Genomic DNA, 23283 nt, shown 5'->3' on the forward strand with positions numbered 1-23283 from the left:
CACACACCATTGTTGCAGTGTTACATGGCCTTGAAAATCCCTGTCTTTAAAGATGTGTTGCTACTGCCATCTGCTGGCATAGGTTGTCCTCCCTCCCTCAGTCAGTGCAAAACATGATTCTCTCTCTCTTCAAACTAAAAAACAGTTCAGAAATATTGGTGTAATTCTAGACTCCAATCTAAACTTCAACAGCCACATAAACTCAATAACTAAATCAGCCTACTATCACCTGAAAACCATAACAAGAATGCGAGGTTTCATTGAAAAACCTTGAAAAACTCATCCATACATTTGTTTCAAGTAGACTTGATTATTGTAATGGTCTACTAACAGGCCTATCTAAAAGAGCTGTTCGTAAATTGCTGCTAGGGTCCTAACAAAAATGAAGAACTTTGAACACATTACACTAATCCTGAGATCTTTACACTGGCTACCAGTCTCTCAGATAATTGAATTCCAAGTACTCTTAGGGGATAAGAGGGCAATTTTAAATGTATCTGACCAATCAATTACCACGTCTGTTGCTTCGATTGTGTATGTTATGTTTATGTTACATAAAGGGCTGTGAGAACGCAAATCAGAGAAATAATTTATGCAACAATGTTGCAATCTCATCCACTTGCTCCGGCTCATGATTCAGATTTTCATGTGAGAACATGACCTTAATTGCATACAAATCACAAAATGGACTTGGGCCAAAATACATATCAGATCTCCTCCCACCCTATATTCCAGCAAGGCCCCTAAGATCAGCTGAGAGACTAATCAGCTAATCATTCCAAGAGTGAAAACAAAACACAGTGTCGCAACAGGCCCAAACCCTAAACATATTTAAAACTAAGCTAAAAACCTTCATGTTTTGCAGCAGTTATGATTAAACACTAACACCCCTATCTATGTCTTCTTATCCATTAACTATTATCTTATCAAATCAATTTCTATTTTTGTCATTTTTATTTTCTTATTACCCTCCTCTTGCTGTATTTTTTTAAAATGCTGTATGTAAAGCACTTTGAATTGCCCCTGTTGTATGAAATGTGATATACAAATAAACTTGCCTTGCCTCCCTCTCTGCCTCCCCCCTCCCTCTCTGTGCATGGTTTATTATGTTGCACTTAATTTTTCTTAATAACAATGGATTCCGTTGTGTATCTTTAAAACAGGTCTACTGTTCTTATAAAGTAAGATCAACTTTATTCTACCCTGCTGCACCATCACATGAATACACACAATCCATTATGATCTAATATAAATACAATACAAATTACAGTGAACATCATTGCACAAATAACATTTACACAGCATTCTCACACATCCCAGTGTACAAGGCAAAACAGTGGTTGCAGTATACGCAGTACCTGTATTTCTCACTAGATGGCACTACACTACCTCAAAGTAGGAGAGAGTTGGGAAGTAAAATCAATCGAAAGAACTCAGTCACAGTGCAACTTTTCTTCACTGAAACTTTAATGGATCTTCCTTCTTGTTCTTCTTGTTCTTCTGCCTTTTCTTCTTTCTCCTCCTCTTTCTTGTCATCTTTATGTTTTTCTGTGAAATCTTTCTCAGCTCACCTGAAGGTTATCAGTTTTCATGATTAATGGGCTAATAAATCTGTTCCATAAAAAATGCATTTTAAGCAGAAAACCATAGGGGCATATTAAAAAATGGGCAATGTCAATAACTTTTCATTACAGTAGCCTATATGCCTAATGTATAGAGCTGACAAGTCAGAGTTGTTTCTCTACTAATGCGATATCCTAAACATCATGCACTATTGAATATCAAATAATAGAATATGATTGAATATTGTTTTAAAACAAATTTCTGAAATAAAACCATAATAAAAGCAAGTAGTTCATAAGACATAACACAATGTGGAAAGACAAGAAAGCTAGTCCTCTTACCAAGCAGGAATAGCTGTACTGTGTCATCAAGCCAGGGTGGAAAATGGATTCTGGGTCACAGAGAAGTCACCAGATCACTAGTAGAGTTTTTTAATTATTATTATCATTGGACATGCACTGGTACATCCATCTCTGACATTATGAGGGTAAAGGTCAACAAAAGTTTGAACTCTGGCCTCAACTACATTATACCGACCACATCACATTATACAGATCACCACACAAGCCTCCTCATTATCTGCAATTCTAATTATCACATTGGTTAAACAGCCTCAACCAGCTATCAATGAAGTAGCTCATTAGTGAAGTAGATAATTCGTATATTTTAGAAATAATGATCCTTCTCGCCGGGAGAGGTTGCCCTTGTGTCACCATGTAGTTGATGAGCATGTGTTACGTTCCCGAAAATGACTGACACACTGCCAATCCTGCCTCTTAAACATCCTATCTGACTACAGTATATCTGGGAGTCACTGTGAGTTAGAGATGTGTCTAAACTGTCTCTTTGACTTTATTCTTATTTCATCTCTCAATATCTGTATGATACACTACTAGCATGGCATCTCTATGCACTGTGCCCAATGCAGTTCCATATGTTGTCATGCCACGGGCGGTGATGCCACCTAGGCAGACAGAGATGGTGGTTTCAGAGTAGAGCCTGGCCAACCCAATCTGCCAGGAGCACTGCATCAAAGGCATAGACAACTGAAAGGTCAGCTCTGCCTAGGTTCTCATAAAACTCATACATATTTCATCACATACATTAACCTTCATTCCCAGTACATTATTAATGAGTGCAGGGGTTTTGATGAAGAGGAGGGTGGCGGTGCATGAAAAACCTCATCTCCCAAGTTTTGACACAATCTCCCATCAACCCTGCTGCATTTACAGCACAGTGCTGCACAGCAAGTCAGACGAACCCTGCTCCTCCGGCGATGATATACAGGAGTACGTCTTTCATACTGTAGATACCACATTTCATAGCTACACCCAAGACTACACCATGAAGTACACAGTAATGTTGAATCAAACCACTTGTTCTGTATGAGAAATGTGAAGACACTTGTTACTGTATTTCATTATCTCATTATGGCACTGCTTAATAGAAAATAATTGGTTACACTTTATCTTAGAATTTGCTATTTACAGTACTGTATCTGGTGTTCACTTTGATTAATCATTGCAAATTACATGATACAATTGTAATCTCATCTATTAGGCCTACTTAATAAATAATTGCAAATAATTAGAGAGAGGGAGAGAAAGTGTGTGAGAGAGAGATGGAAAGTGCGAGAGATGAGCTTGCATTAATCAGAGGACTTCAATCAGAGGTATTTCAGGGTAAGTGTGTTCCCTGTAGAGACGTGCCTTTAGGACACAGCACTGTATACCATCTGCCAGAGTGGGAGCAGCAGTAAAGTAAACTGAGTTAACGGGGGGTAGAAATCACTTGATTCCACATGTGATGTGTTCTCATGAGAGTGCAAACTGAGCATCAAAATAAGAAGGTGGATGCGTGTGGGTTCTGGAGTGGTGATGCATGAAAAGAGACTCGCATAATAACCCACCAGATCATAAGACATGTCAGACACTCACTGACAGCGTTACAAAAGCAGAGATGAATTCTCGTATTATGTCCATATCAAGGTCACAGCGCGATATCACATAGGCGGTATACACGCTACAAATTGGGTTTGTATCACACCACGATTCAATCAGAGCACACTAGAATTCTGTGGATGACAGATAAGACATTTGCACAGAGACTAGACATTTTCACACTATATCATGGATCACTGTATCATGGAGCAAATCAGGAAGCGCACACTCCATCAACTGGTACTGTTGTTGTGAGGACATTGGGACGAGTTATTGCACAGACATTGTGGCTCTAAAGGACAACAGATTATGGAAAGAACCAGACATTTGTGCTGAAAATGGCTGATTGTCAATGAGGCGTGGGTCTGCAACGTGTCACCAGCTGCTAATAAAATTGCTTTTGACCTACTTGAAGTAACCCATCATAACAAAAGCTCTCCGATTTAGGAATCCCAAAGTTAGTGGTTAGTCATTGTTCTAAATATATAACTCTGAGGAAGAGGTACAGTACAGTATGAACTAAAAGCGCAGTAAAAGCAGCAGCCCACATACCAATAGGCTGTGGGAGTACCGGTACTGCTGTTAGAATAGCATGGCTATCAGGAGTTTCTCACAATACACATGATTTTGTTCCGATACATTAATCTACAACACCGTCATGTCTATAACTTAAGTGCATAGCATGTACCGGTAATGGGAAATACATCTGAGGCAACCACCCGCCAGGAGCCTGATGTACGTCATTTTATTTGTATTGGATATTCAGACAAGCACTGTAATCAAGGATGAGATGAGCAAAACACAGAGAGGGGGACGACGACAACAGGCAATTGGTTCATTTTGATTACACTGTCTGATACAAGTCTGACACAGTATTCTTGATTTTTCCTTGGGTCAGAAAATCAGGAATAACTGAATAATCAAGAAAATGCCCACCTCACAATGAGTCATACTGTAGGCAGAAGACATTGGTGATGCGTCTACATCCTCTCTGTGCCTTGTACAGTAGGGGCACCCTGTAAACAGCAGCTGAAGGGTTACCAGTGGCCTTAATCTATCATTCAGTCATTGGACTTGCACTTAACCAGTGCAGCTTGTAAAACGCAAAGACCTTTTCGCTCACCATGAATAATGTAATATGGACATCAACAGGGTCACTGAGGTTTCTCATAAGAGGATGGCATAATGTTACGGGTACAAAAGACCCAGAATGTTAATTATAATCCTGGAAAAGGGGTAAGCTTGATTAGAAACTAAGGAAAAGATGTGCTCGACTCTAAATACAGTTCAGTTCTGATTAAAGCGTCTTTGGGTGCCGTACAGCCTAGGGTTGATCCAATAAGTAAGTAATAAGGCCAGGACTATCAAATAGAAAAATAAACATCGGTTTAATGCATAATCAGCATAGTCACTGTGGACGCGTTTTGGTGTCAGGTCTTCTTCAGCAGTTTTACACACGCTTGATGCTGAAAGACATCCACAGTGACTGCTTATTATGCATTAAACCATAATTTATTTTTCTATTTGAGAGTGCTGGCAGTATTATTTACGCATAAGCTTGACATAGGCCTAGTTATCCAAGAGTGTTTTTATACAGCTCTGACTGCCTCTTATCTACTACACAAGCACACATCTGTCACAATTCTGAGAGGAATTCTATTTGCATTCTATAAATGTACAACTGTTCCCATTTAGGATGTGCAACAATACCTAGCTATGAATAGGAACATTCCATTTACATGAATATGAACTGTAAAGTAGCACTCATGTATTTATGAGTAGAATATAAACACACACGCACTCCACTCTTGATTCAGCTCAGAGGCACTATAGTTAGGTTAGGTGGTGTTAGTCATTGTTGCTGAGATTATATAATAAAAAATAAATCAATATTATTTATTTTCAAAAATTATCTATGCAGCTGATTAAATCAAGAGTTAGAGGTATACAGATCAGATCACATACATACAGTATAGACTGGCTGGTATTCTATGACATGTGCAAAGAAAATGTCTTCTCTCAAGCCCTAAACTCGCTCGAAGTACAGACACATGAGGAAAAAGCTTTATCTTATAAAGACAGATTAGAAATCAACTCTATACGATCTTATCATAGGAAGAGTACTACATAGACAGGGAGAAAATGTCCACGGAGGAAGGGGTAGCATGGGATAAGTTAAACTCAATAGCAGCATTATTAGATTTAACAAACAAATGAATAGCTTAAGAAAGGGAAAATACAGGTCTCTGAGGCGTTACAAATAGTAGTACATCTTTATTAATATATTTCCATAAAACAATTTAAGACTGTATCAAAAATTCAGTAAAAACATTAGATTTTTTTTCAACCATTTTTCCTTATGGTGATATCAGATATGAAACATACATTATTCACTTGTGGTCTTGTTCTTCCCCATCATATTTCTTTACAGGATGCAATATTTTCAGTGATGGGCAAGTCAACTCTTTTTGTCCACCAACAAACTATTAAGTTGTTTTTGTTCATGACAGCATGATCATAAATCTAGACAAACAATTAAAAAATAAAAGGATTTCCCCCCCACCCCGCCCCACCCCCCACTAACTCTACTGATAAAACACTAACTTGATCGAGTTCTTCAGTTTCACAGGCACACCATTATGTACATATACTTGTCCCCATGTCTTGTCTGAACTGATAATGACAGGCAGCACACCAAAGATACAGTGCAGCAGCAGAGAGGCAGAGCAGTGATAATACAGTACCATACATCCCCCTCACGCCACGAAACCAACTATCGCCTAAAATGTAAGAAAGTAGATCGACCTTGTTAACGTTTCGCCACCATCTCCTGCTGCTAACCATAGCGTCTCATTGACCCTGCATTATGGTGGTCACCCCACGATGCTTGCTTTGACCCACAACATTATCTTGGCAAACTCAGAATCAAGAAATCTTGTTTCAGGTGTGAAATCAGCAACATGTTAATACACTGAAAATGTCATCATTATTATTCTTGTTTTGTAACATTTACAACAGGTGTGATTGGTCGAATGCTGTCCTTATTGATCAAGTAGCAGAGGATCTTTCAGTCATGTGGTGTTAACGGAATCAAAAAATAATCGTGTCCTTTTTAGACCGCCAGTTAAAAGGGCTGGGTTTACCAAGTGTTTGCACCTGTTACTGTCAAGAGGCAATAAAACATGAGAGAACAAGAAATTACAAAGATTAAGGAAGGATACTAACTGAAGGTTATGTGTAAATAAAATATGGTTTCATGCTTTTAGTTTGGCTTTTTGTCCCCTCTACAGATAACAGGTGTAAAGTCTTAGTAAATGTGGCCCAAAGACAGACAAAAGAAATATACTGAACTGGTATAAAGATTGACTTTGTGAATGTAAGCCTCAAGTCTGTTGTCATGGTGACATTTGCTCCAAGGCCCTGCAGCCTGTCATCTCTCCCACTTCTTTATTATTTTCTATACAATAGAAACAGTACATCTTCGAAGATAAAAATGATTCTTCTTGGCAAATACAGATTAAAAAAAAAAGATTATTATGTAAGAGTCGAAAAGCAGAGAGCTATGAAGGACAACAAATGAAAGAGCGCTGGAGTTACAAACTTTCTGTCCGGTTGTCGTGTGCCAATAGACTTTTACAGTACCATTACGTTATCCATAATGGTCACTTATATGGGTATGGTTGCCTGCTCCTCTCCCGGGTTACATATGTCAATTCACTCCTTTAATTGTTTTCATACAAACAACCATCACCAACGGTCCTCCTACCAAAACCGAAGGCTCCTGTAAGCATTAGGGAGGCACGTAGGGAGGTGGCGACCTGTACGATGTCATGTTCTTGGGACGAGACCCTTTGCCCTCTATGGGGACAGTGAAAGGTGGAGGGGGCTGGTAGGGGGGCGCGTTGGGGTCCTCATCCTGATAGATGGAGTACTCGTCTAGCAAGTCCTGGTTGAGCAGGGTGCTGTGGGGGCCTGACATGTTGGGGTACTCTGGAGGGGGCAGAGGGGGCTTTTCCTCCTGAAGGATGAGGGGGATACTGGAGGATGGGGGTGACTTGGAGTCATCCAACTCATCAGCGAAGATGATGGGGACCCCTTTCTTGATGAACGTGGCCTGCTCCTCAATGGTGAGCTTCCCCCTGCGCTTCTTACGGTAGCAGACCATGGCAATGACACCGGCTATCAGCAACAGTGCTGCCACCACCACAGCTGGGATGACCGTGTGCAAGTAGACATCGTCACTGGTGCTGCGACCCGTGCCGGCCAAAGCAGTGACCGCAGGAGGTTCAGGGATGCTCACGTCTTCCGGGGGCACAAACATGTAGTTCTGGCACGTGTTGGTGCCGCGGATGGAGATGTTGATGGGCTTGAAGTCTGGCTCCAAGGCTTTGGTGAAGGCCGGTTTGGGCCTGCCCTGGGGGTCGGAGATCCTATTTGCGAGGACTGCGATCTGGTCTTTGGGGCAGGGGTTCTGCTGGAGGCTGTTGTTGGTCCACTCCACCACGATGGAGCCCTTGGTGATGTTCCTCAGGGTGACGGTGCTGCTGTTGCGGTCGCCAAGCGCGTAGGCCAGCTTCTTGGTCAGGAGGATCTTCTTGTGGATGTCATTGTTCAGCGTCTTGGGGTCGCCATGGAAACGAGCGGTAAACACGACAGAGGGTTTGTCATTGGCTGACCAATGGTTGACACGAACCTCAAAGGCATCTATAGTGCTCATGCCACCCTTGTCAGTGGCGAGCATGAAGTACTCATGTTTCCCCTGGTGCTGCTGCTCAGGGAGCCCATACAGGAGCTGGATGGTGCTGTTGAACTGGATCCAGGAGGTTTCATTCACCATCTCATTATGGTTCTTCCTCAGGGTCAAACGCAGCTTGTCTGTGGTACCATCCTCTGTGTCGTAAAAGGTATCTGGAGGAATCTTAACCTCAAAGTAGGTCCCCACCCATGCATTCACCTCATCGATGGCGTTGCGTATCACAGGCTTTGCATTGGTATAGTCAGGAGCCTGAGAGAGAGGGGTGGTGCGTCTGGGTGGCTTAGCCGTGGTGGTCTTAGGTTCCCTGGGAGCTGCAGTGGAGGACTTGGGCTTGCCACCCCTTGGTTTCTTGGTGGTGGCTGGCTTGGGCCTCCTAGTGGTGGTTGGTGGGGTAGGCAAAGCTGTGGCCTCCTCAACCACAGGCCGGGTCATGGTAGGCTGGATGGGGATGGTACTAGTGGTTCCAAGGACTCTAGTTGGCTGGGGAGGCCCTAAAGCAGGAGTATGGGCTATCTGATCTCTGACCCGGATAGTGGGCTTCACTGGTAGAGGCAAAGGGCCTCGGACAGGGGGGGCAGAGTGGTCGGTGGCTGGGGCAATGGAAGGGGATGTGGGGGTGGGAATAATACGCAGAGGGGGCTCAGGGTGGTTGGTTGGGGGGAGGAGGGAGGGCACAGGGGTGGGGGTGTTGTATAGCTGCCTCCTGACTCTTTTCATCACATGGGGCTTCTTGTTAACAATATGCCAACCCACCACCGGGTAGCCCAGCTTGGCAGACATGGTCCCGTCCTTGGCTGGGGATTGGACACTGCTGATGTCTGGAATATTGGTCTGGTCTAGGGCGCAGCCTAGCTTCCATGACAACAGGGCCCCGTTCTCCACCACCTTCTTGGCGTTACCAGGTCCGGCCATGAAGGCAGACATGTCGAACAGACGGTTGTTGACAACAGGGACCACCCTCATGTGCTCCAGGGAAACACCAGAGAACTTCCTCATGCTGGCCAGCAGGGTGACTCTCTGCTCGGCATCCATCTTGGTAAGGTCCGCGTCAAGGATGATGGTGAGGACAGTGACGGGCTGATCGCTGCCACAGGTGAAGGGCTGGAGGTTGCTGGCCAGGGACTGGAGAGCAAGTAGGGCAGGCTCAGTGTCAACTCGCTCCTCTGGGTAGACTTCTATGGAGAAAACCTCAGGGCTATGGGCGACTCTGCTGCTTGTGTCCTCTGGTGCATAAACAGAGATATGGTGGACACCTTTGTCCTGCTCCAGTGCCAAGCCTCGAAGGATGCAGCCCTCGCTGTCCCAGTGCAGCCACGAGGGCAAGCTCTCCTTGCCCATATCAGTTACCTAGGAGAGGAAGAAAGAATAGTTTAGGGACATGGAGTGAGTTACTGTTCATACCATTAAATGGCAGAAAGGAGAGTGTTTGATAGAGGAGGTACTGTACGGTTTCTTTTTAAGAAATTATAATACAGCGCCCTCCAGAAGTGCCTTTAGTTCTATACTCCCAACAGTTTGGATTTAAAATCAAACAATTACTCTGAGGTTTAAGTACAGATTCTCAGATTTAATTATTTTTTCTGGTCTCACAATTTAGAAATGACGACCCTTTTACACATAGTCCCACCAAAGGTATTGAAAAATTGGGTTGACAGATGTTTCTAGTTAGTCAAGTGTGTTCAGTCACATCATTTGTGCAGGAATAAGCGAGCTGTCAATGTCTAGTATTGATTCTATGCTTTGCATTTGCCTTTGGAGTCTATTGGTGACTGTCAACATGAGGACCAACGAGACATCAATGAAAGTCAAGGAAGCCATTATGAGGCTAAAATATCAATCAGAGACATAGCCAAACCCTTACTTATCCAAATCAACAGTTTGTAACATCATTAAGAAAGAAAGAATGCACTGGTGAGATCAGCAATCACAAACAGGCTGGAAGGAAGACTACAACTGTGCGTTTGACCAGGCAGCTATTGCATGCAAAGGATTGTCGACCAAATGCTAAACATGAGTACTTTAGGGAGAGAGTATGTTTATTTTTTTTATTTTTTTTTTAAGAAGTACTTTCTAAAGGACGAACCCAATCTGAAAAAAACTAACAATGAAATAACGCTGAAACTACTTTGATCCCGTAGGCCTAATTGTTTGATTTCAAATCCAAACTGTTAGTTGAGTATAGTATAGAGCTAAAAGAAGACAAAATGCTTCTGCTTTCAAATATTTATGTAGGGCACTGTAGGCCGTAAGACAGGTTCAGATATCCCTGATAAGGATGCCCAATAGAATCGTTTAAGTTTTTTTTTTTCATTCACTGGCTGATAGAAAACGAGCAAGCAGCTCAGAATGAGTCATCTCCATCTTAGGCATTACAATGTGACAGGATATCATTTCAAATCATACAGGCCTCAAACAGGCCAAAAAGAATCCCATCTCAATCATAAAGCTTGGGTGGAACAAATTGCAGCACAGTCAACTTCAATCAACAATGATACGGTGAACAGAAGCACACTGAGGCATATTATGCATATTCCAAAGCATTTCAAATATCATTAAAAAGCTAGCTACATACTGTGAAAGAAATATATTTCAGTGAAAGAATGACACAGCTTACCCTAAGTTCATTATCATACAGTAAAAAACTAAGTGTCTAGGCCTACATGAACCGGAAAGTAGAGGAGGGGAGGTATACGGAATAAAAAAGCGGTTGAGTGACGGGTTACGTAAAGTTAAGCCTATTGAATAGGACTACAATGCTGCCCCAAAAAGCTTTGTCTCCTTCGTTCTCTAACCGCACACAGACCGAAGGCCATTTTCTGTTCAGCAGTAATAACTGTTCCCAATTCCAGAGAGAGATTTTGAGAACTAGCTATTTTTTGCAAGGTAAATTCCTCACAGTGTTATTTCACCACTGGCTGGAGTACGTACAATAAGTGACACGTTCTAGGCTTTTGGTCCGCATATCGGCAATCAATCAAAATGTTCAGGCTTTTCTTTTGAAACACAGAACTATGTTTTAATGTTGTTGAGAATCACAACACAAACTCGCTAGTCAAACCAAAATACTGCAACGCAATGGATTTGGTGAGTAATCCCCAATGCTACCTAGTTAACTTTAACACTACTTTACATTATTAGCAGGCTCACAAAACAAGCTGTGTTAGTTGACTATCGATGTGACATTGATTTTCAACAACGCGGAAATGTATTCACATTTTTCAAAAGAAAAGTCCGATCATTACATCAGATCCTGATATGCGGACCAAAGCAGTAGAACATGACATATCACAATAAGCGGTTGGTCACAAATTATTTTAAAAAAGAGGTAGAGAGGAAAACAGGCACCATGTTGAACGTTCTATTACATTTACAGATGTACAGTATGACATCATGTGAACAAACACAGTACTACACACATCATCTACATCACCAAAGATATATTGGATAATGTATTCAATGGACCAAATTTCTCAGTACATCGTAAATGTAATGTATTTTTCCATTATATAGTCACATTCCATTATATAGAATTCATATTTCACTGAACAAAAGGTTGGTCCTAGAGCCCTATGCAATCAATACAGATTTGGGTAACCTAGGTAAAAGGCCAAATCATAATCCTTTATGTGCAGTACATGTTTGAAATATGCAATATATATAAATATAGTTTGTTAGTTATAAGCCTAATTGTTTACACATGTTATTGGTCAGTCTGTCAATTACAATGTTCGGTTCGGTATGAACCTCGGTTTTTGGGTCACGGTTTCGGTACATGTTTTGTCCGTAAGGAGAAAAGAAAATGCTACTATTTATTTACAAACTGTTACTTTACTTTATTTTGCTTATACTTATGGAACTTTAACATTTAGACACGTCACAGAATATGACTGGTATATTGTATAATCTAAAAAGCATTTCTGCGACACACGTTTCTGTTCACTGTTTTTGTTCCATCATTGCTGTATTCAATGCCAAAACCGGAATGAATGACCCCAATCCCGCAATCCGGGGCTTCCTCAAACTGTTGCCATGTTCTCAACTCCGCTCGACAACAAACATTTGAACAAGAAGCAACTGCGTTCCAGACTAACTCGACCTTTGACTTTGAATGAAACGCAGCATAAACCGAAAACCGCCAACGGTTCACTAGTGTATTGAACTGTGGAAGGCGAACCGTACGGTTCAATATAAAACCGAAACCGTTGCATCCCTAGTATTTATACACAATATGTAAGAATATATTCCATTTAGCTGACGCTTTTATCCAAAGCGACTTACATTGCAGTGAGTGCATACATTTCAGTATTTATATGTGTGGGACAACCACACTCACACGCACCTTTAAAGAAAATAATGTCTGTTCAGGGACATCAGAACTAGGGATGTCCCGATCCGATATTGATATCGGATATCGCTGCGATATTGGTCCTGAATGCTGGATCGCAGATCGCACCAGAAAAAAAATAGGCACCGATCCGCGTGCGCGATCTGGCGTGTCACTCACGTGATGACAACAGTAGTCTGTGGTCACATGCAGGAGAGTTTACTACCTGTGTGTAATGAGTCTGACAATGTCATGATGCTAGCTGGTGAAATCATAAACCATTTGCTTAAGTAATTTTTCGGTTATTTACATAGGGTAAGCTTTCAAATAATGCGTCATACATTGAAATCGGAAAGAAATTCAAGACCACACGAGTATTTGAATGTTGGTGCACCGAATGGGAATGGGACAGGAGAAAAGTGACTCTGACCAAACCACAACAACAAACGCTGCTAGCGGCTAACAGTGGTACATCGCTAGGAACATCTAACTGCGTTTTTATATCATCACAACATGCTGAGAACATGGACATGCTAAAAACACATAACTACATTCTGAATGCATCCGTTTGCGCGTCTGTTTTCAGTTTAGCGCTGCCTCTCTGGGAGCCCAGCCCCAGTTCATCAGCTCCCTCACCTCCACTCCCATCTTAACTAGATGAACACACAGTTCTTGCTTTTGAACACGTCCTAAAACGAGAGTATGTTTACAAGTCATTATCACTTACCAGTAGCCTCCGACAAACGAGAACAGTTAATCCAATCCACAGATTATAAGTATTTAGTGATGGTTAAACAGTTTTTTATTATATGGACTGGGTACAAAAAACGAAAAGCAGATATTGTTGACACTCCTTCGATTCTGCGACTGGTTTCTGGTCTCACCAGCGGGCTACACTTTTAAAAAGGGTCCTATAATTGATTTGCCATTTGTAAGAGAAGATAAATAGAATAAAAACCTGAAGGCACTAAAACTAGAAATCAGACAGTAACTCTTTTTTTTTTCTACAATGCTGAATGCTGCAGTTTAAATTGTTTTAACCAGTTGGTCACTGAGTACTTCAGAGTACTGTTTTTGTTGCTTGAATAAAGGCTGGCAGTCTTTAATAGCCAACTGTTGCTGTGGACTATATACTGGGGAAGTATTTGTTATTATTCAGGAGTAAAACAATAAATACTAATATCGGATCGGTATCGGTATCGCAGATACCTGAAGCCCAGGTATCGGTATCAGTATCGGTAGTGAAAAAATGGGATCGGGACATCCCTAATCAGAACCCTACCAGAACCCTGCTTACCTGGACATGACAGCTGCCGTTGGCTGGCCTGGGTGGAATCCTCATCTGGAACACCTGGCCCACCACAGCAACAGTGTCTGGGATGCCTGTATGAGGTCCTTTGGTGGTTGCAAGGGATTCTGGGACAGCAGTTGGGGGCCCCTCTGTAACTGCAGACGCCGCAGCATGCAGCTCAGAGAGCACGGAGGAGTGCATGGAGGCCTCCAGATCCATGGTCATCACCTGCCTCAGGGTGTCCTCCTGCCCCGCAGGCACCCTGCCATGGGCCAAGGCAACCAGGAGCCCCAGTAGCAGGGAGATAGTCCTGCCAGTAGGCAGCCTGGCACCCCCCACTGCCTCCCAGCTCCTAGCTCTCTGTTTATAGTGCATAGTGGTAAGCCTGTGTGTTCCCCGTCTCCTCACTTAGGGCCACATGCACTGGAGTCAAAATGATAGATCGATGGCGGGTCGGATCCTCTGGTTAAGAGCTGTGTTCAGAATTAATTGTGTTCTTCCTTTGTCGTCTTCCTCTGTTATCCATGAGGAGCTCTTTGGCAGATTGTTAGTCGGCCATGTTAGTTGAAACAAAGAACAGAACCACTGAAACAAAGAAGAAGAAAAAAAAATCAACACGTTGACGATTATGATATTGGATTTCAATGACTAGGCTTAACTCATGAACCATTGCCCACATAAAAGACATCTATTAGCCTACTTAATTTGAATAATGTGAAGTTGATGTGTTTTTACACAATATTGAGGAAGAGCATAAAACTTAACACATTTTACACTTTCTGAACTGGGTTATAACACCTTAATAACAGGATTATAAGACATTTACCACAGCAGTAGTAGGGCTGCACGATATGGACGAAAATGCATATCACGATATTTATGCCAGATATCTCGATATCGATATTAGTACGATATTACTAGTTTTAAATGTAGAAACAATGAAAAATAAGCAATCTTCAAAAAAACTAACAGCATAATACCAAATGGACGTGGAAAAGTGCAATTGTATTGCTCAGAACAGACCACCGTCAAATGCGTCAACATGAACACCATGTTAAACATACTCAAGTCTGAGTGCAAGTGCTTGGACAACAGTGCAAGGCAGCATCTCTAAAACAGTATAAATATGTACAGTTACACAACATTAGTGCAAAAAAACTGGGTTCGACAGTAACGACAGTAATTTTACTTGCCCGGACCTAGTAAAACATTCACCGGATTTGTTTGCGCGAGCCCGAACCCCGAAGACGCTGCTAGATCCCGGGTATTTTTACAACAGACTGTTGGCTGTACGTTTAGGGAAAGCGTAAAAACGTATGTTTTGATTGACTGAGCTGTACATGCTGGGGGAGTTTTATATCGTCAATATTATTGCCTTTCACAATATTCATATTGCGCATGCGAACATCGCGATGACGATACGATAACGATATATCGTGCAGCCCTAAGCAGTAGTGTACTGAAAACGCAGTGGGATACCTGTTAACAAATGCACAAATAGAGTGCTTTCACTACGGTCTCAAAAGTGAACACAGTCCATAGGAGTATACAACCATACAAAAGAATAACCTGCTATTCAGAAACTGCAATACATTTTCAGTGCACTAAGCATTGGTAAAGAGGGTAAGTTGATCTCTCAGTGATCTGCTCTTTGCATGTCATGGAGTTTTCGTAATAGCAGTTCTCATGAGATTGTGTAAGAGTCAAAAGGTCATTTGTCTTCGTTGTAAGTTTTAATTAGCTGCCCTGGGGGTGGGAATTAGAGCCTCCACTGTGATGACCCCAGCCAACCCCAATCCTGTAGCACTGTGAGATGGCCAGGCCAGGGTCGGACAATGGCTTGGAATTCTAATGCCCAGCCAGCTAGGCTGTGACGTCAGCTCATCAAGACCAATGCTGTGTCCAGAAAGTCTAAAATGGCAACCTTTTCTCATTTACTTTTCCTTCCTTAACACTGATGGGTGAACACCCACACACCAAGTTGAAACATTGAGACACAGCCTATAACAGTAGCACCCTAAAGAGGAAATGTGCATTTATTTGTCTTAGGCCTAACCAGGAAAGTAGTTGTTTGACAGAGGTTAGACTGTTGGTATGGTAGTGTTAATATGGCTAATCTTCGTATATTCAGTTGTATTTGACACATGTAGACAGAGAGATATTTTGAGAGGGTTTGACCATGCAGAAGGCAACCTTTTGGAAAAGCCAATTAAGTTAAGCATTTCTTTGATTTACTCTTGGTCTGTCTGACACACACAACTAGTCATTCTACCTTCATCACAACCTCTCACAGATGACTCACAGCAACCAGTGAGGCTTTCGATACAAACGCATGGAGGCACTTTCTCTCCCCTTTAAAAACCTGCCAACATCACTCAGCCTAGCTGTAAAGATGAAGAAATGTGTAAAGAAAAGAGGGTCAGGATCTTGACTAATCAGACAGCTCAGCCAACGCTGTTCAGAGGCCAACCGCTATCATCACATTGCTTTCACGATCAGACACACGATCGATTTGGGAATCTCAAGTGCAGCAAATCGCCGAAAGTTAGGGCTAAGTGTTTTCCAAGGGAGTCTTCCCTCATATTGAGTGAGTAAGTGTGCAGTCCAAGTTTAGAGCTGATTATTTGTGAGGGGAATGGAAAGCTGAAAGTTGTTGCGATTTTATTAAATGTATATATCATAAGGAGGTGAAACCGCTAAATGTCTTACTTCTACACCTTCCACATTCATAACGCAGTGTTTCCCATGAATTACCTAGACTGTGATGATCCATAACGAGCTGAAAATATTTTGACACGCGAGTGACACGATTTTTTACATGAATGATGCAAGGGATTCTCACTGCATCTACTGTAGGCCCATACGATTTAGCACTATCCATAATCACCATCATATTTAGCACTATCGATAAGACCTTATGGTGCTTCTCCATTGACCAGACCGGGACAGTACAGGACGGCACGCATTAACCATACCGCATTCTCAGAAACGCTTCTCCATTATGCACAACAGACCTGCCTCCCAGAATGCATTTCACACCGGCCTGCAGTGGGGATTTTAAATCCTCAAATTTAAACCTCCATTGGCTAAAAGCTGTAATTTTGGCTCTACAAGTGTTATGTAGTTTTATTAAGTTTGTATATGTTTTCAGGCGAGAAAGTAACCATATATATTCCCAAAATGTGTCCAGTTTATCAATCTGACGTTTTAACCCCACTTCTGTTCGCTAGCTACATTACGTTAATTAGATACCTTTACTGCGGGGTTCAACAGAAACATTGTAACAATTTCTAAACAAGTTGTAAAAAGATTTGGGGGGCCAATATATTGAGCTAGCTAAAGTAACTAGCTTACTATATTGTGGTCTTAGCAGTTGGTAAAAGAACAGGATTTAAATAAATATGAGCAATAACATATTGTGGGCTTGGTACAGCAAGCACAATAACAACCAAATTGTTCCGTCTGAAGCTACAATACTGGGACCATTCATGACTGGCCTACAGGCAGTCAAATACTAGGTGAACGTGTATGTACGAAATAAATGAATAAACTTGGGTTTCATGCATTTCAAGTGGCATCTTTGTAATCATGATGACATAGCCATGTCTAACAATGCATTTCACCATGTAAATTCCCAATATAGTGAAAATACCACCGCTCATCCGTGATCAGAGAGAAGAGTATCAAAAAGAGTGCAAAAAGCAGCATTTGCACACTCAAATCAGTTGGCAGTGGAGAAAGCAAAACAAAGCGGGAGCACAGGTTCTGGTACGGTACGGGATTGTAGTGGAGAAGCGCAATTAGAGGGTCCACAAACCACAGTTTAAAAAAATTCTGTGGGAAACACTTGCGTTATCTTACAGGAGGCACACCATTACCAGTGCTATGCTGGGGTGTTTCTGCCATTAAAGGGAATTGTTATGACTAGAACACCAGCTGGCTGAGCCGGAATGTTCAATTAAGCAACAAGGATGGGGTACCTTAAATCTGTGTGATCCAACATCACGGCACCCTGGATGCAGAAACCACACTTTCTCAAATGCACGGTTTATTCAGCAGTATTATATATATATTTGGTGGGGTCAGGATGACTAAACTCAGGTTAGTATAGAGTGTTGGTAGAGTCACTGTTTGTAATAAGTTTAGCTGGTCCTTACAGCTCTAAAACCAATACCCAAGAACATAGCCATCTAGTGGTCAAACAAATGGTTATCTTTCTTTTTAGGATGAAAAGTAGACTCGAAAGATCAAAATAGACTGAACCATCCAATTCAGTTCACACTACTTGCAAGAACACAAGAAATAAATAAAAAACAAAACTAACATGTTAACATAAAAAAAGATTTTGTATGTTATTCAACTAATAGCTTGTGGAGCTATGGGGCCACAGTCTACATGACGTTTCCCATTTATTTACTGTATGTAGCCGTATTTGAAACATTGGATCGTTTTTAAATCCACTGTTCTTCTTAGTTCAACTCCTCAACTAGGCCCAAGCCTACTATCGTAAAAAGAAAGTTAACCATTTGTTTGACCAGTAGATGGCTATGCTCTTGGGTGTTTGGTTTTCACCCACCCTTCATAGAGGTGTAAGGACTAGGCCTACCTCAACTACAAGTACAAGCAGTGACTGTACCAACACTGTTTGACCTAGTTTAGTCATCCTGACCCCACCAAACACGAGACGGTATGATGACACCTTCCCTGTTAACCAAGTTTTACACCGTGGGACAGCACACCTCTCTGACTCAGGAGTCTGAATGGAAACCACGACAGTCACATTCTCTACAGCTTTCTAAAGCTGCCTTCTTGAGAGACACAAGGCCAAGTCAGCAAACCTGCAGTGGTAGGCCAACATATATTATAGGCTGGCTAAGAAATAGAATGATAAAACTGACTGAGAATGATAAAACTGACTGATAAACTGTTAAGACTGAACCATCCTATTCAGTTCACTCCACTTGAATGCAAGATCACCAACAATTAACCAACCGTAACATGAATGTTAACATAAAACAGTGTATTTTATTAAACTAATAGCCTGTGCAGCTCGCTCTGGTCCACAGGCTAAAAGCGTCTGTGCTACAATGTGCATCAAAGAGAGTCTACACACTGTGGCCTAGATTCTATCATGTTCCCATTTTCTGAACATGATTCGATCATGTGTTCAAACTAAGAATGTATTTCAAAGGCCATTTTGTAAAACAAACAAGTATTTTATAGGCTACATCGCTAGACCTACAAAGTGACATGTGATGCAATCAAAAATAAACACAAAGAGAAAAGCCTATATTACAAAGGAGTTGAGTGTTGAGTCCATTTTAATCTGTCTCAAGTCTGTCTGTCTGTTCTCCTGCTAAAAACAAAGGCACATTTTCCACGGCAAATAACCTAGGCTAACTGCTGGATCTGTATTAAGCTAGAAGGCATTAGAAGGCAGACCTTTGACATAGTTGGAAGCCTTAGTTAGCCAAGAGCCTAAAACAAGGCTGGCATATCTGTTTAACAACAGGTGCTCCACATCCAAGGAAAAAAACACACAGGACCACGTACGGTACAATGCACCTCTTCAAATTAATAACATCCCAAGACATAGACTACTAGGCCTAGGCTAACTTACTTTGTAAATTGGTAGGCCTAGGCCTAAAGATTATTAAGTGTCACCAAGTTGCACCGTTTGGTATTCTGTTATTTTCTGAGTCATCATTAGTTCATTACTATACAACTATCTTACAGATTACCCCACTTCTCACACAAGTCACATGCAATAACAACATCAAGAAGTCTGTCCAACACTTATTTGGCTGAGTGTGAACAACAGGGGGCAGAACATAGATAGAAAGTCAACGTCAAATCTAGTATCTTGAGAAAGATAGTTTCAGGCCTAGCACGCCCATGCTAAGATTTCTATCACCAAAACCATGCTGGCTAAAATGCATGCTCCCATGAAGTTCCCACACGTAATAAAGCCTTTTAAATTGAATTGTGTGTGTCATTCCAGCCTCCAGATCTGTGTCTGAACATTACAGTGGGAAATAATCTAAAACTATCAAAAATCATTAGGGCTCAAATGCACAGTGGCATTCAGAGCAAATTGAATTGACGTATCCCACATCCACCAAAGCAGCCACTGGATAGCACATGAGCTGAATATTAAACATATCCACAGCACCAACTTGCGAGCTTGCCTTGGAATCTGAATAGCTAGATGATATGATGTTCCCTCTGTGGTCCCCAGACCCCAACCCATTGCATAATATCCAAAACGAAGATAGGGGAAAAGGTTGGACAAAAATATCAAGGCAAACTCAACTGGTCGTCAGCTCACTTCTGGTATGGGGTCCAACCACAGTAATAGAACTGTAGATTACAACTTCATTATAGGGGTAACAGTTATAGCCAGTGCTATTTATTAGAATATAATATTACTGTATTTGTAGCCGCCTATGCTTATGGCTCTGGCCTTATAGCCACAAAGCTAGCTACAGTCAAAAGAAATGTAGCATAAATTATTGCTGTGATTGAAGTCACACTGACTAAGCAGCATTTGATTTCGTCAATAAATGGCAAAAGCGAAAAAGCTGTTAAGTCAACATGTCTGTGGCAGTGACAAATGATGTTGGAACTCCAATGGTTTTCATTAACTCGTTTAACAGATTAGCCAATAATAGCCAATTAATCGATGTTGATGAAGCGTAATAGTTGAACCAGCAAAGCTAAAACCTGGTTCAAACAAATGGACGCTCTTTCCTCGGCTACATGCACAAATATGCGCGCTTAAAAGAATAAACTAAGCATGCAATTCCCGTCAACGAATGCAATGACAATCATGTCAGCCATCAATGTTCACACCATTACAAACGAGCAATTCAATATTCATCTTCTAAGCAAACCTGCGCTGCACGAACATTGAAATTCTCTGCGATTCAAGTGCACGACGGGCCTATGAGAGTTCCGATTCCAGTTGCTAGCGCGTTAGCTTACAGCTAAACACAGAACAGGGCCCGTTCGAAAAAACAATAAGCACTTTTAAGCGTCTATTAGAGAGTAAGCATTTCGTCGTTTGAAGAAATTGTGTTTTGACAAATACTTTGGGTTCTATTTTAGCAGAAAACATTACAGAAATGGCTTGATAACCGGCCCCAGCCGACGCCATCGACACATCCACTGAGAGGTGCACCTGTTCTGTCCTAGGCGGTCCTCCTATGTTAGCTGGCTGCTAACTAGCTCACCACAGACAACATCTTAACCCCTTTTGCCCAACGCAAGTTAAGATATGCTGTTCATACAAATACATTGATTTAGTTCGCAACATACTGACTGTGTTTGCCCCCGATCTATTTCCCGTTTCCATCCATTATGTTGAAGATGTCGACGACGACCAAAAGAATGACCACTGTTGTTAACCTTCCACGGAGAAGATGCAGCACAGCCAAGACTAATCGAATTGGCCAATCTTTAAGAATGGATGGTGATGAAAGAAAGCGATTAACAATGTTAGGAAATAAATGATAACGCTATGAAATGAAACCGTTTTTTTAAAGGTTTTTTTTTTTTAAAGAAAAGAGGTACTGTATCGGTTAAGTCATTATTTCGAGAAAGAGGGAATGGAAAAATCAAACTGACCTTGTTAGCCAAGCTAATGTTGGAATAATATGTCGGCTCTCTTGCCTTTCACTTTCTCATCGTTGTGAAGAGGAAACCGCGATTAAACTCAATACGTATCCATCGTTTTACCTGCCTTCGATGTAACAAAAAAAAGCAGAGGAAACGCCGGGACTCTCAGGGCAGTAACCACTACCTGCTGGGTTGTTAATGTATATCTAAACATACGGTTCAACAACGCAAGTCAGCTGAAAAGGGTCGCCGCTGTGAGTCTCCTCCTTCGCTGCTCTATCCCATTGGAGATCTTCAGGTTGTGCCATCATCTGTCTCCCTGTGCGTGACTCCGCCCCCTTTCACACTCTCAGTGCACAGGTGAAAGTTACAAATAGGCCTGTTCTCGTTTAAAAAAACTTGTAACATGAAATGTACTGTGAAATACATACTGTTTCAGATTAGATTTATTTTGATAGAAGGCACAGGTGAAAGTTACAAATAGGCCTGTTCTCGTTTAAAAAAAAAAATGTAACATGAAATGTACTGTGAAATACATACTGTTTCAGATTAGATTATTTTGATAGAAGGCACAGGTGAAAGTTACAAATAGGCCTGTTCGTTCCTTAACAACTCCGAAACACAAGTGTCTTGTGAAATACAAACTGTTCTTATACATTACGCTGCTTGGATACATTAATTCCGTTTAAAATAATTCTGATTTTGTAGATCTAATACCAATATGAATTATATACGAATGTAGCCTGTGTTAATATGCTATTATTATAACATTCTGTAACTATCACATGTTATAACATTATTAGCAGAATTAGATTGTATATTGAGTACATTTGTTTCACATAGTCCTTGACTGTTTTAAGCGCACATGTTTATTTACAACATCCGCCATAACCAATTATTAATATATAAATACTTTTTACAAGCACCAATAAGTTGTACTTTTACTTTTACCAGATTTTAAATGAAATGTGCTGCTAACGTTTGGTAACAGGGTTCAAAGCATGTGGCCTACTCCATTCACACTTTTTAAATACTCAATATAAGTTATACAAAAGTAAAGGCATCACTTTTCCATGTTGCTTTTGATTGTACAGTAAGTGCAGAGATGTTGACCTAAGAGACTTGTTCACTTTGATTGAGTCCTATTTTGATAAAAACAAAACAAATGTACATCCAAGTGTCAACATGGTTAAAGCCAAAGATTAAGTCAAGACCAACGGAATAGTGGTACCACCATCCCAAGTGGTATTGTTTATGCCAGTTACAGCTACATTACTTGTGTGGGTTTATTTTCAAAACGCTTGTCATGAAACAGCCTGTGGGTCAGTTAATAATATCCAGATCTTATCCACCTCATTTTTCTGGTTTTCTGCTCGAAATGACATGCCCACAGTGAATATAGAATATCTCCACAATCACAAGGGCCTTCATAATGATCTTGTTATCAAATGAAAGCTAACACCCGTGGGGTGGCTGTAGAAGTGTCAGAATCAAAAGCTATGTTACTGTGTCAGAGTAAATAGAGCTAGAACATTATAAAACATCTCAAATTCTGTCTCCGCCTAAAAAAACAACAGCTTTTACAGTGAATATCACCTTGGAAACCTGATGACGAAGCCCAAATCATCTAGGAATCAGCACTCCAGGGTCTTATTAGTACTTGTGCCGGAAAATAAATGGTGGCATCGTATAGCATGCAAAGTTGTGAAAAAAATGTGATATCGATGAAGAGAATTGATCGAGGTAAGCTCTTTATATCACTTCGGATCCACCTGTGGGTCCGTTGGCTCCT

The 23283-nt window shown here is 41.3% G+C and overlaps 1 protein-coding gene across 2 annotated transcripts; it reads right to left on the minus strand.

The window, feature by feature from the left end:
- Positions 1-5762: 5762 nt before the first annotated feature.
- LOC308159477 (dystroglycan 1-like) lies at positions 5763-23237 on the minus strand. 2 transcript variants are annotated; one of them, XM_080533272.1, is made up of 3 exons: positions 23088-23237; positions 13881-14459; positions 5763-9606 (listed from the first exon to the last, which is right to left on the minus strand). In XM_080533272.1, the coding sequence occupies exons 2-3, from the start codon at positions 14247-14249 to the stop codon at positions 7294-7296; spliced, it is 2682 nt and encodes an 893-aa protein (XP_080389398.1). In that variant the 5' UTR covers positions 14250-14459; positions 23088-23237; the 3' UTR covers positions 5763-7293. The 2 variants fall into 2 exon arrangements, with proteins under 2 accessions (XP_080389398.1, XP_080389399.1); XM_080533273.1 differs by lacking the exon at positions 23088-23237 and adding an exon at positions 21501-22000.
- Positions 23238-23283: the final 46 nt, after the last annotated feature.

Source organism: Nansenia antarctica, assembly GCF_963989245.1.
Source record: "Nansenia antarctica genome assembly, chromosome: 6".
Lineage (NCBI taxonomy): Eukaryota > Metazoa > Chordata > Actinopteri > Argentiniformes > Microstomatidae > Nansenia > Nansenia antarctica.